This window comes from Melozone crissalis, unplaced genomic scaffold, assembly GCF_028551555.1.
Source record: "Melozone crissalis strain CALT ecotype California unplaced genomic scaffold, PUWL_Pcris_2 ptg000029l_1, whole genome shotgun sequence".
Taxonomy (NCBI): Eukaryota; Metazoa; Chordata; class Aves; order Passeriformes; family Passerellidae; genus Melozone; species Melozone crissalis.
The window spans coordinates 22,271,453-22,285,957 of record NW_026535807.1 but is presented as its reverse complement, the minus strand read 5'-3'; the positions used below and the strand labels follow the sequence as shown (position 1 = coordinate 22,285,957).

The 14,505-nt window shown below is 47.6% G+C and overlaps 1 protein-coding gene across 1 annotated transcript in view; it reads left to right on the top strand.

Annotated features, from left to right (window-relative positions):
• WNK2 (WNK lysine deficient protein kinase 2) overlaps positions 1–14,505 on the top strand; it is an 86,997-nt gene that overhangs the window by 48,493 nt on the left and 23,999 nt on the right. The window contains exons 7-13 of the mRNA XM_054280817.1: positions 1,262–1,550; positions 3,623–3,819; positions 4,425–4,568; positions 6,712–6,903; positions 7,924–8,427; positions 11,343–11,657; positions 14,395–14,444. Coding sequence (XP_054136792.1) covers positions 1,262–1,550; positions 3,623–3,819; positions 4,425–4,568; positions 6,712–6,903; positions 7,924–8,427; positions 11,343–11,657; positions 14,395–14,444 — 1,691 coding nt within the window. The remainder of the gene's footprint in view (positions 1–1,261; positions 1,551–3,622; positions 3,820–4,424; positions 4,569–6,711; positions 6,904–7,923; positions 8,428–11,342; positions 11,658–14,394; positions 14,445–14,505) is intronic.

The window sequence follows — 14,505 nt, the reverse complement described above, 5'->3', positions numbered from 1 at the left end:
TGACACTCTACCTGTTCCCAAATAATTTAAAAATCTGTTTTCTACATTAATGCATACCTAAGAGACTGTCCATTAAATGCTTTCAAACCTGAGGCTGTTGCAGAGGCAGAAAAAGGGGACGTTTATTTCTAAATGTCTTTTTCTAGTCCTTATGAATTGTGGAACACCAAAGCCATGTGCTTTCATCTGTTTGTTGCTTTGTGTGCTGTGGAAGAGAGGAATGCAGGAGACCTTCTGAGTACAGGGAATTATTTATCATTGCTGACGGGATTCTGGTAGTCAGGCAGTCCCACCTGCCCAAATGATATGGGCAAAGGGAAGTGGAAACATTCTAGTGGGTTTGGAAAGTGAAGTTAGCTCTTGAAGCTGTGTTTTAAGGTGCTTTGCATCCAATAAATTTAGCAGTGAAAATCTAAGCTGTGAAAGTGTCTTATGTTTGGGCAAGAGCAAAGCAAGAAAGCCTCAAGGTTTCCCCCATGGATGTAAGTGCTTTCAAATCTGTCAAATATGCCTGTTAAGAATGTAGGGAGAGCAGAGACAGCTCTGGTATGGCATTATCAAATGAAAATTTGCACCCTGCACTGCAGGACATTATGCAAACAAATAACACAAAGATGAATTTCCATTTTATCTGTTGAGCAGTTGAGTTCTGAGAAGCCTCATCCCCTTTTCCATCAAATGGGAAGAGTCTGCTTTTTCTTTGTAAAAGTCAATCAATCCTGACTGACTTCACTATTTAAGAGAAGTTATTTTGAAACATAATTCTGTTAACATCTTGTCCATGATGATTTGCTGTGCTATTAAGCGGAGCAATTTGGATAACTCTGTGTGTTGGACGAGTTAAGATTCAGATTTAGGGGCAGTTTGATTCACTCCAGGTGCATTTTTTAGAGATTCTTTTTCCTGTTTTGTCTATTCTTTTAGTGTTAAAAAGGAAAAAAAAGAGGGAAACCCATCTGCCATTAAACTTGCTCTCCTCAGTGGAAGTTCAGTGGTGGATAATTAGAGCCAGTATGTAGTCAGGTCTTAGACATTACATCCTGGGTTTTTTTAATGCGTTGGGAATAGAAATTTTACTGAGAAAGAACCCCACTCCATCAAGCTCTTGAGTTCCTGTTCTTGTGAGAAATAAATTAATATAAATTTGTGTTGTTTCAAATGGATGTTTTCTTTGTTGGGAAGAGGTTCCAGCGTCACGTGTGTGCTTGTGTGCGTGCCAGCCACGTGCTCAGGACCTTGCTGAGTGTGTGTTCCCGTGCAGATTGACTCGGGCTTTTTCCACGAGAACGATCTCAAGATCGTGGCCAAGTCCATCCGTGACCGGGTGGCGCTGATCCTGTGGCGCCGGGAGCGCATCTGGCCCAGGATGCAGTCGGAGGAGCGCCGTGACTCGGAGTGCCTGGACAAGCTGAAGGCGCCGCCGGTGCAGCAGGTCCAGGTCACCTACCTGTCCCACACGGGCCACCACATCCTGTCGGAGCCCGAGGAGCCGGAGGCGGACCAGCACCCCTTCCAGCAGAACCTGCCCGCCAGCGTCACCTCCGTCGCCTGTGAGTGCCGCGGGGGCTTGGCGGGCACACGGGGATGAGCGTCTGAGGGGGGAGCCCACTGTGGCCTGAGCTCAGGTGAACTGATGTGGGTGCTTTTGCACAGTAGCTCAAAACCCACAAGCATTTGGGACAGATGCGTGACAATTTGGAAAGCAATGAAGTTTCAAGAAAACAGTATTATATAGATATCTTTATATAACTCTGTATATATTTTGCTACTAAACAATCATCACAGAGTTGCTGTTTTACTGTTCTGGACTTGTATGTAAGCACATTTAAGTAAAAGATGCATTACATTTAGCAAGACAGCTGCTGCTTCAATTCAGGTATTTTATAAAGGGCTACATTGAGGTCTGCTTTGAATACTGAAATATGCGTGTGTACCTGTACAGGAAAAATCTTCTAACATGATATGAGAAATAGCTACATTTGATTAACATTCACAATATTGCCACATTCACAAAGGTTTTTATCTGAAGCTAAAATGAGCTCATTTCATTTTTTGGATCATATACTTATTTCATGCTAGTTCCTCTGAGGAACACTGCAATTATAGCTCTTTGTTTCTAGCGCTGCAATGAAGTGACTCGTGCTTCCCATGGCTGTGCTGGACATGAGTTCACAAAATGTTATACTAAATACAACCTCCACTATTTATTTCCTACCCCTCCTCAACTTTTAACCAGAACTTGGTATTATTTGGCAATTTTCTATCAGATTATTTGAACATTTTTCTTTAGCATAGGACCTCTATAAATTAGGGTAGCACCCATTCTTATAATTTGAGATTAAATGTAAAAGTGGAAATTAATAACTTGATGTGTGCAATGTACACTCTATAAAAACCTGAGACTGACTCACAGCTTTTCCTTTATTACTCTACCATTAGATTCCTCTTTTTTTTTTTCCTTTGAGGTCCTGAATAATTGTTTGTAATAAAACAGAATGTTAATGCAGCAGAAATCCCATCATGAGAATAGGGCTATGTTGGCTCTTCAGAAACGAATTGAATAAATAGAGAGGGGAGTTTAATTTTGGAAAAGAAAAACAGTTGGGGGAATAGCTTGAGAGTACTGAAGAGAAATGTCGTCTCTGGTGCTATTAAAAAATAATTTGTTATTTAAAAGCCAAATAAGCAAAACTTTATTTAAATATGGAAAAAAGAGACAGAGGAAGGTGTTGGGAAAAGAAATACTATTTAAGCTTAGCTGTAACCTAAGATGGTTATTGAAACTCTGTTGCAGTTTTCTTTCAGTTTTGAATTTTAAATCCCTATTAAAGCTATTTGTCCTTGGGATACATCTAGCTGCACTCTGGTTGTCTCACTTCCTTTCTCAAGTGAAGAAAGCAGTAATTTAGGCTCGAACAGAGTTGGGCACTTGTGTTTTACACATTTTAAAAGTTGTGAAAAGACTTTTTAAAGTCAGTAATACCAATATTTCCAGTTCCCAAAGGACCCAGTCTTGCCCAGTGCCCATAGCTGTGCAGTTCCATAGGTTAACTGGGCAAATGCTCCACCAGAAACTCCACAGATCTGAGCGTGCCAAACCCATTGGAACCTGCACAGGGGTTTGTGTCTGACCTTAATTGCACTATGCTCAAGCAGAGCATGACTTGCTGAACTAAAATACAGCATAAAGAATTTTGTAATTTTCAGGGCTGCTGATAAAAGCAGTGTTAAAGTCAGTGCATCCCTGGAAGAGGGAACTCTAAAAGACCCCACGATCTGCTCTGGACATGACAATCGGGGTTTCCTCTCCTTTTATCCTACAAAATCTATAAGCATCTGCAATTCTGAATGTCAACCTTATGCCCTTTAAAGGATATAGTAAAGTGCCTGAAATATCAGTGTGTGCAGAAATCCATGGGGATGGGTTTTGGCTTAAGAGAAGCAGTGTGTGCCTTTTGTAGAGAATAACATTGGTGTTGTATAATTTATTTATATAAAGAAAGGGCTAGAGTAGTAAAAATGCTAATTACATAAACCATGGTGACCTTGCTCTAAGATCATCACTTGAGCACGGGGAGCTTCTAATAAACTGAACTTCTAATAAAAATGACTGTTCTTGCAGCTGACAGCACGTTTGACAGTGGCCAGGGCTCCACGGTTTATTCGGACTCGCAGAGCAGCCAGCAGAGCGTCATCTACTCGTCCCTGCCCGACACTGTCCCTCCTGCCATCCAGAGGGTGTACAGCCCCCCCTTGAGCGAGGGCCAGCCCGTGCCCCACAGCCTCCCCCAGCTCGGCCACTACCAGCAGCCCTCGGCAGTGAGTCCAAAGCTTTCTCAAATAGTTCTGTATCTTGGGGCACGTTTCATACTACCAGTTATGCTCTTGTTCCCAGTGGGTATGGGTTCCAGGGCTGTCTGTATGCACTCCTCGCTCACCTCTGCACATAGTGACCTGCTCAGTCCCTTATCAGTCTGTTGGCATTAGTTAGTGGCTTTGCAGAAAAACACAGGAGGGACATGGACCTGTTGGCGTGTGTCCAGAGGAGGCGACAAAGATGCTCTGATGGCTGGAGCCCCTCTGCTCTGGAGCCAGGCTGGGAGAGCTGGGGGTGCTCACCTGGACAGGAGCAGCTCCAGGGAGAGCCCAGAGCCCCTGGCAGGGCCTGAAGGGGCTCCAGGAGAGCTGGAGAGGGACTGGGGACAAGGGATGGAGGGACAGGACACAGGGAATGGCTCCCACTGCCAGAGGGCAGGGATGGGTGGGAGATTGGGAGGGACTTGTTCACTGTCAGGGTGGGGAGGCCTGGAAGAGGTTTCCCAGAGAAGCTGTGGTTGCTCCATCCATGGAGGAGGTTTCCCAGAGAAGCTGTGGTTGCTCTGTCCGTGGAAGTGTCTGTCCCTCATGCCGCTGTCTCTCTGCAGCCCGTCCTGCCCGCGGTGCCAGCCACGCCCGCCGTGGTGCCCCAGCACTACCAGGAGCCGGCGATGCCGTTCCCCGTGGTCCCCAGCACCGTGGCCTCGCTCCCGCTGGGGCAGCCGCCGCCGCCGGTGCTGGCCGGCCAGCAGGTGAGAGCTGGGCTCTGCCATGGAGCCGTGTCCATCTCAGCCCTTCCCTGTGGCTGCTCTGCCTCACACAGGGTGCCCAGAGCAGCTGTGGCTGCCCCTGGATCCCTGGAAGTGTCCAAGGCCAGGCTGGACAGGGCTTGGAGCACGCAGGGACAGTGGAAGGTGTCCCAAGTTTCTCTGCAAAACTTCCCAGAGCACCTATGTTCCTCAGAGACAGCAGTGTCCAGTGAATGCCCATGCTAGGGAGGGTAGGGCAGCAGAAGAATGGAAATTAGGGTGAGAAATTCACTTACGCGCAGAATGAATTGTTTTGATCTTGTATCAGTATGCACTGGTGGATCAAACATGTGGAATCAATGTTGTATCTCCTAACTTTTGTTTATTTTTCCAGTTTGGGTGTCCGTGCATTTACACTGCTAAAGTTATAATGAGGCAAAGGTACCTAATCTGCCTGGATATTTTCCCTTCCCTGTGCCTTACCCAATTCACAAGCATTTCTTAAGACACAAGCTGGATTTGAGAGGGAGGTTTTAGGAAGCAGCTCCATTCCCTGAGCACGTTTTTCCTGCTGTAACGCGATGTCTCCTGGAGTGGGAGGTGGCTGAGCCACAAGTGCCAGTACCCTCTGTCCCCTTGGTGACCCGTGGGCAGCTGTGTGAGCTGCAGATTAACCCAGCTGGGGCACGAGAGCAGAGCCAGCTCTGGGAGCTGGCAGCTTTAGGAGCTCCAGCCCAGCGCCGTGGGCATGCGGCTCTCCCACCCCAGAGCTGGGGCTTGGTCCTGCAGGAGCTCCTCCGTGGAGTGAGTTCCTCCATCCTTCAGACAGTGTTCAGGTGCCTCCGCCTTGGCCCTCAGTTTGCTCTGTGCCATCACCAGAGCCAGGCCAGATCCTGCACTGCCGTTCCCGTGTGTTTGGGATTGTAACTGGGGAAATCTTTCCCAACGTGAGATGGCAGAGGCTCTGTGTGCTGCAGGGCCCGATGAGGCCACCAGCCCTGTGGTCCCAAGTAAGTCACCTGAGCCAGCCTATGCCTCAGGGTCATCCTTTCGAACCAGAATGGTTTTTTAAGTATTTCCAGGACTAATTAGAGGAACTGAAAAAGAAGATACCAATAGTACATAAAATGTGGGGGGTTGTTACTGATAATTTCCAGCTTTAACGCAACTTTTTCTCTGTTCTGCTGTCTAAAGCCTGGCAGGCCAGGGGAGCACTGCTTTCTCTGGAAAAGTAAAGCTGCTTTTTTGGCTACTGCATTGTCACTACAGTACATCAGAAATATCTAGAACCTAGCTTTTGCTGCAATTATTGTGGTTGATGGTGTCTCAGGTAATAAGTGTTATATTTTCCATGCCTGCTCCATTATGTAGCAACTTTGGCTTGCCCGGATGAGCTGAATATCAACTGTATCTTGTAAGTTAGTGGGTGGGGATTTCAGGGGACCAACTGGAGCAATCTCTGGGATTTCAAGAGTCTGAGTCATTACAAATAGCCTCTCCAAGACAGTTACCACTTATCATTTTAGGTAATATATCTTGCATTTAAATGTGTTTTAAGCGTGGGCTCCTGTGCAGTGTTTGAATTAAGAATGCTCATCTCTCCTGGGAGCTGTCCCTGCTGGAGCATGACCAGGGCAGGGAATGGAGCTGGGAAGGGGCTCCATGCCTGGAGAAAAGGGGGCTCAGGGAGGACCTTCTGGCTCTGCACAACTCCCTGACAGGAGGGGGCAGCCAGGGAAGGGTCGGGCTCTGCTCCTGGAGAACAGGGACAGGATGAGAGAAAATGACCTCAAGCTATGGTGGGGAAGGTTTAGGTCGGATATCAGCAAAATTTTCTTCACTGAAATAGTGGTTAAGCATTGGAATAGGCTACCCAGGGGAGCGGGGGAGTCACCATCCCATGAAGTGTTCAAAAAACGTATTGATGCAGCGTATGGGGACATGTTTCAATGGTGGACCTTTGAGTGCTGGGTTAGGGGTTGGACTCAGTGATCTTGGAGGTGTTTTTCAATCTTAATGAGCCTGTGATTCTGTACTCCAAGCAGCAGGTCTGTCCTGACAGTGAGCTGGGGAGAAGCGGGGAGCGTGGCCAGCCGCCTGGCTGTTGTGCAGTAACCCTTCCCTGTTGTGCCCGCAGCAGCAGCAGCAGCAGCCCCTCTCGCAGGCAGCCTCCCTGCAGCAGGTGCTCGGCAGCCAGCCCGTGTGCCCGCTGCCGCCCGCCCCGCACCTGCTGCCGCCCTTCCCGGCGCAGGGCGCGCAGGTGCCCGCCAGCAGCACGCCCCTGAAGCCCCTGCAGATCTCCACCGTGCCGCAGCTCCCGACCGTGGCCCCTTCCCAGGTAAGGAGGGGCCGTGAGCGCGGCCATTTGAGGAGAAATTTCCTGCTAATCATTAACATGATTTGCAGGTTTTGTGTGGCTATTTTGACTGCATGCCAGTTTAATTAGGCGATAAGAATATTATTGCTCTTTCTTAATTCCTCTATATTTCTTTGTTATTTGTTTGGTGAATCAGAAATCTCCTTTGTGCCCAAATCTACACCATCCAGTTAAACGCAGCTCCAAAATGGCAATAATTTTTTGGGGGTTGTTTTGTTTTGGTCTTTTGCACTGTTCCCTCTGGCACAATCTCCTCCCCATCCCAGGCTTGAGGGCATGAGCAGTTGCCTGTTTTTATTGCTATTTTCTGACCTCCCGACTTCACCACTTCCCCCAACACTTGCCAGCCGTGTCGGTGTTGTTCTGCTCTGGGTCTGCTCTCTGGAGCAGGGACAAACGCTTCCCTTGGCCTGAGAAGGTGAATGGTGCTGTGTGTAGTAGTGGCAGCACCATAATGGGAAGCAGCTTGTGTCAAAGGGCAGGAGCAAGCTGCTGCCGTGATGCCAGTCTGCTCCATCAGTGGGAGGTTTTGATTGTAAAAACCCTTTCTCTGGGCTCTTCCATGCTGCCGGAGTTGCAGCTTGTTTGAAAACAAGGGTTTAAATTGCCCCACTTAATTTTGCATGAAAGAGTTTTGCGTTAGGTCTGGCCCAATTCCTTTTAATTTCTGTTCAAATGAAAGCAGCTTTTAATTAGGATGTTGCTTGAAGGCTTCAAGCTGGTGTTAGAAGTAGTTCTAAGCTTCTAAGGTACAAAAGCGTCCCCCTCAAATGTATTTTTTTGCTTTTACTAATGATTTAAGCGTAAATCAGTTTTTATTACTGCTTGCGAAGCTCAGGGAATGAATGGAAGTGATTAACAAACAGACATAATTATCCTCCTGGCACAGGTGGATTTTGGGGACTTGTGTGGCAAATGAAACTTCTCTATACCATCAGTGAAAGCACTGATGCAGTTTATGCAATATTCTGTTTTTTTCAGATTCCTCAGTTTCCTGTCATTCCTGCAATTACTCCTCTGGCAGGGCTTGACAGCCTTCCTCCAAACCTGTCCGACATCCCTGCCGCAAACGTGCCCCCCATTCCCGCTCCCTCGCAGTACTTTGCTCCGGCCGTGATCCTGCCCAGCCTGCCCATGAACCCCACGCTGCCCATGGCGCCCAACTCCCCCGCGCTGCCCATGCAGGCTGTCAACCTGCCCCACACCACCGTGGCTCCGCTGGTCCTGCCCTGCCAGCCCATGGTGCCCAACATGCCGGCGGCCACCATCCCGCTGCTGGCCGTGGCGCCGCCGGGGGTGCCGCCGCTGGCGCCGCACGCCGCGCTGCCGCCGCAGCCCGTGTTCCAGCCCGCCTTCCAGCCGCTGCTGCCCGGCGACGCGCCCTCGCCCCACCACGCGCAGAGCTCCCAGCCCGTGGGCCAGGCACCGCCGCCGCCTCCGGCCCTGCAGCCCGGCGTCGTCCACCCTGCCGAGCCCGCTCACCAGGTAAATCCGCCGAGGGCGCTCCGGGGCGCTGCCCGCCCTGGGGCTCTGCTCCTCGCCAGCGTTCATCCTTGTTCTCAAAAGGTTTTGTTCTTCTTGCTCTCAGTTCTGGAGGTGGTGGCTGAAGCTGTGAGCTGTGGGGAGCAGGTGATATCCTCAGCCAGGGCCAGGGGTTATCCAGGGTATAGGGCACAATACAACTGGCTTGGGACAGTAAATGAGCAGAGCGCTTTCTGAGTTTCCTCTTCCTTCTTGCTCTCAGATCTTGGGAAGTGTGAGCCGTGGTTCTCCCAGGTCAGGAGGGCGTACCAAGCCTTGCCAGAGCCTGTAGCTGGTCCATGTAGGATGCAGGGGCTGCTGGGTGCACACAGCAAATACAGGGGAGCTGGCAGGAGCAGCGGAGTTGTTTTGGTCTAGAATATATTTAAAACAGCAAAGGGAAGTGGCCCTCAGGTAAGGACTCTGGAAAGCTCTGTGGAAAAGCACTGTCAGACCTGCAGGGCAGGGATGGATTCTAGCTGCAGACCCTTTCCCCCTTGAAAAAAACAAAGCATAAACGAGCTCAAGCAGTATTTACACGGAAACTGCCTCAGGACTGACAGAGTCTGTAAATACTTCTCTCGCCACATCTGTGATATGTCAGCATGAAACAGTCTGACCAGAGCAGGAGAGGACACTCAACCTGTTAATAAGGCATTTGGAAAATCTGTATTCTGCCACATCCCTTCACCGTAACACCCTAATTAAAATTTGTAACATCCCATCCCAACCTGTCATGGCATCTTCAGAGCAGTACATAGTTTTTAAATTTCTCTCTTCAGCCTTATATTTCGTACAGGATTACTGTCGTTGAGAATGTCAGCAGGATGGAGTTTGGGAGTGTTACTCAGTGTTCCCTGTGGCTTTAGAGGGAATGGAATCAAGCACACTGGACACAGTGAGCATGGCAAATACCAGAACTGGAGAGCTCATGTTCCCAAACCATCCTGACAAAGTCATTAGCTATCAAATATGTGTAGAAGAATTGCATATGGAAGAATTTAGGTTAAAAAATTGCTATTACAATGTGCAGAGGAATATTTTAAAAAACATTGTTTTGATTTGAAGACTTCTATTGGAGAGGTACTTCTGTATATAATGCCATGCTGTTTTCACAACTGATGTTTAGCACCTCTGAGTTTTGTTTTGGCTGGGTACATCTGTATGGGCATTCACTTAAGAACTGCTCTTGATGATCCTTGTGGGTGCCTTGCAAGTCAGAATATTCTGTGATTCTGTGATTTGACATTGAAATATTTTGTGAATTATTCTAGTTATATAAGATTTAAAATTGAACCACCCTTCTGTGGCATTACACCACACTTGTCAGTCTAACAACCCCCTCCTTAGGCAGCCATGTAACTCTGAGGTGTTATGAAGCACATCCTGTCTTTACTTTTATCTACATTAAAACCTGGAATAATAGTTTCAGCCATACCCAGAACCTGCTGAGAGCACGCAGCAATGAAATCATGTGGCCTAGTTCTCATCTGAGTCTTATTTTTTTTAATGTATTTTCCAATAGCCTTAAGTCTCTATGTGATGATACTTCAAAACCAGTAAAAATTGGGTACACTTTTACCTAGTACTAAAAGTCTTTTTTTCTTCCATATGCTTCTTTCTTTCCTTCTTCCTCTTTCCACAAGCTCAGTCCCCCTGGAAAAATACATGATGTACCTAAAAGGAGAACGTTCTGATTTTAAATGTACAACCCAAAAGGACTGTTATGCAGAATAACAACCCGGTCTCTAAGGTAGCTGGCATCCTGTCGCCTGGATCTGGTTCCCACCAAGTGCTTACGCACTTGAGTTATTTTAATGCACTGGAGAAATCTACTGAGAAAAGTGAAACTCCCTCTGTCCACACGAATGTGTTGGTAGGATTGGGGTCTTGGGGCTTGGCACATCAAGGGTTGAGACTTCAGTGTGTAAACTGCACTAAACTGAAGTAGGACACTGGTGTATATTCAGTGAAAGAGTTAATTGTGTCATTTGTGCCAGGTCCTGGTTCTATATATCTGGCAGATTTCTTAAAATATCCTAAGTTAGGTTATGGGTAGAATGTGTTTTTCTCTGCATGGACAGTGTGGAACTGTTGAAAGCAGAGCAAGGTATTCAGGAGAATGAATTCATCACCTAAGATCTTAAAAGCAAGTCCAGAGGAGGCCTTGGAGATGCTCTGATGGCTGGAGCCCCTCTGCTCTGGAGCCAGGCTGGCAGAGCTGGGGGTGCTCACCTGGACAGGAGCAGCTCCAGGGAGAGCCCAGAGCCCCTGGCAGGGCCTGAAGGGGCTCCAGGAGAGCTGGAGAGGGACTGGGGACAAGGGATGGAGGGACAGGACACAGGGAATGGCTCCCACTGCCAGAGGGCAGGGACAGGTGGGATATGGGGAAGGAATTCTCGGCTGTGAGAGTTGGCAGGCCCTGGAAGAGGTTTCCCTGGAAGAGGAGCTGCGGCTGCCCCTGGATCCCTGGCAGTGCCCAATGCCAGGTTGGGACTTGGAGCAGCCTGGGATAGTGGAAGGTGTCCCTGCCCATGGTAGGGGGTGGAATGAGATGAGCTTTGAGGTTCCATCTATCACAAATCATTCTGGAATTCTGTAATTTTTCCTTTCTTAGCAAAATCTGGTTTTGTCCCTACTAATAAACTAGTACCTGATCAATGCACCTCGCCATAATTGTACAGAAGGAATCCTTAGCGCTCCTTTTGGTTATTTCATAGGAAGTTTATCTCTGTAGATGTTACTGAGAGCATCCAAACCCAGCTGCACTGTGAAGTTTGAGTCCTTTCTTCACGAACACCAGTGGCTTTGCTCCCCCGTCACGTTGGTGTTGAGCCCCTGGCGCAGAGACGGTGCTAACAGCTCTCGTTGTGTTGCAGCCCATGCCTGGACACAGTCAGTTTGCTCTGGAAGCTGGAGCCCAGGTGCCCGTGCTGCCAGTGCAGCCCTCCATGGTCATGTCACCGCCGTTGCAGCTGCAGCCGGAGCTGGTGCCGCCCTGCGTCGCTCCCGAAGGCGCTGCCCAGGCCCACGGCAGCCTTGCCGCAGCTGCCCCGCCTGCCCCCATAGAGCCTGGCCTGCCTCTCCAGCCCTCTGCTCTGCTGCAGCTCCAGCCTGATCTTTCGCAGCCTCTGGGCCAGCAGCTCCCAGCTCCCTGCTCGGCTGTCACGGCGGGCACAGAGACATCTCAAGAGGTAGAGCCCTTCCTCTGAAGTAACTCACCGGCCTTAAGCTTGATCTTCTTAGTTACTCCTGTGTGAAACTGGGCTTGTTGCACAAGGGAGGTTATCTCCTCGGTGCGTTGAGCTGCTGCTCCTTGATGCCAGCAGTTCTGAGTCAGCAAATAATTGGCTATTCCAAATGAAACCTCATGTTGCAGCTCAGGAAATGTCTCACTGAATTAATGAGGCAGCAGGACTAAGCACCTCCTTGTCCGTAGCTGAGCCCAAGCACAGAGATAGAAATCAAGAAATTCTCACTGTGGGTGAGTTAGAAGTTGTTCTGTAGAGTTTCACCCATGTTCTGTCCAGTCTTGTTTTAAATGTCTCAAGCACTTGTTCAACCAACCATCATTTGCCTTAAGAAACTACTCCACAATCTGAGTCTTTGTATTGTGGAAGCCCCCTTCATCCTCTTCAGTTTGAGCCCTATTCTCATTTCATTTAGCATTGTATCCTCCTGTTTTGCCTAATGTCTGGGATTTTTGTTTCTCAGGATACTCATAGGCATTCCCAATTCTCTGTGGTCATAGAAGCAGGATGCTTTTTATTGTTTTCCTTACAGAATTGTCAGCTCCTCGTCTGCTATTTTGACTTTTCTTTCCACTCCCATAATTGTTTAATCTTCAGTCTTGACAAAACATCACAGAACATTTCTTTCTCTTCAGCTGCCTGTTAACAAAACAAAACAAAAGCTTTGGCATTTCTACCTGATTTCAGGAAATAAGTCTAATTTTTTCTCCACTCCTGGATGGAAATGTCCCGCTGTGATTCTGCATTCAGAGTGGTTCCTCTTGAGTCTCTGCTCTGAGTTATCTTTCTTCCCAAAGTATGTATTTCACCTTTTCAAAATTAATCTCTTGGTTTTGCCCATGTTTCCATGACTTGTCACATGCCTTGACCCCAGTGCAGCCTGAAATTCCATTGGACATACAACTCAATGCTGCCTCCAGAAGATGCTCCAGAAGGGCTGTGCTAACACTAAAAATGAATTCTAGTTCCCCATTTTTCCTGTCTGTCAATGGCAGTTTAATTCTGGCTGCATCAGCGTTCCTGCTGTGATGTAGGATGTTTCCTGGTGAATGTGTGTATCCTGTTGGTTAAATGTAGCAGGAATGGTAGAGCCTGTCTGCAGTGCTTCACCTGCAGACTCCCCAGAAAAGCTGGGCTGGCTCAGGCATATCCATCACTCAAGGTATTCCTTCTCCAGCTGTCTTTTTTCTGAATGCACAACTCATGGCAAGGTCAGTGCTGGTGCCTTCAGTGCAGAGTCGGTTCATGAGAGATTCTGGAAATATGAACAAACCTCCTTGTTAGGCACTGTGACAGGGGGGATACAAGTTCTCCTGAGAAACTCATGGCCACTGAGGCACATGTCTGTCCTTCACATCCCACATCCCTCAGAACATTTAACCACTGCTTTGCTAATTTCTTTCTCACATCCATCCCTAAGTTAACCCCTTTCTCTCATTCACTTTAAGAAATGAAGCAAGTACCGATGCACATCCTCTCCCTGCTGGTTTTCTGGCATACATTGCTAAAGTTTCCTTGGATGTAAGAGAAGTTTCATACCTGTCTAGATAATCAAGACACTACATTTTGTTTCTACTCTGCCATGACATTTTTATCTCTTCTGTTGTGATCAGGCACGTTGCAGCACTTGCATCCAAACCAACCTGAACCAGTCAGGCAAAAGAGGTTTTGTAAGGCACTTGGTGGAGTGCTTTACCAGAACGTCGATACATTATGTCTGTGTTCTCACCGTTCATTGATGTTGCAGTTGTATTGAAACTGCACGTAAGCTTGGCATGGCTTAGCTATGGTGTTGGCAGCCAAGGAGTGGGGCTGGCTGGTTAGCTGCAGAGAACCAGTGATGGCCACTTCCCCTCTGAGCTTTTAACCCCAGCTCATCACTGCTTGAGTCCTCCGTGCAGCGATGGCAGTGGAGGAACTTGTTTCTAGCTCTGCATCTGTAGAAGGATTTTATAGACATGTTTTTATAAATATATATAAAATTATATATATTTATGGGTGTATCTGGTGTGAGTGTATATACACAGCTATATACATGTACGGGGGTGTGTGTCTTTGTGCATACGTGGTAAGTTTGTTACAGCAGGGCCTGCAGCATTGTCACAAATTCTGTGAGAATGGGTCTGCCCAATGTGAAAGTCATGCTATGATGTCTGTCCAGAGCTGCAGCCAGTGAAGAGGGAAGCTTTTAGGGGAAATTCATGTAGAGGACAAGAGGACACGATGCAAGGGTGGCTTTCTTAAATGATGAATTTTCATCTTTTGTTTGTAAGTTCCTCAAATTTTCCCACTAACCCAAACACAATGAAAATACTGAGCATATTTTCAGGAAACTATATAAAGCAATGAGCCAAATTAGCAGATACATTCAAAAATAAAAGACAGTGGAATTGTCCCTCAGTTTTTGCCATGGTAGAGAGAACTGTTTTATTCCTTTCACCATCTCATCTGCTGTGGACAGAGGAAGGGAAGTGGGAGGTTAGTGTCTCTGACTAAGTGGTTGGTGCCTTGGACAGAAGTGATGTTGAAAGGATAAAATAGGGCATTTATTTTATTTCTAGGTTCCAAGAACTGGTTAAACAGAATGGTTTTAGAGTTACTGATGCCAACCCTTTCCTAAAGGTGTTTTTCATCTGCTAATGCAATGTGTTTGCTTAAATTACTTTTTCTTGCATTTTAGGAGCAGGCAATACAGGACAAACTCCAAGCTCTGCCCCAGAGTTGCGAAAGGTATTATGACCTCTTTGGCGTAAGAAATGCTTGCATTTTGGAGGCTGTTTTATCTGACATG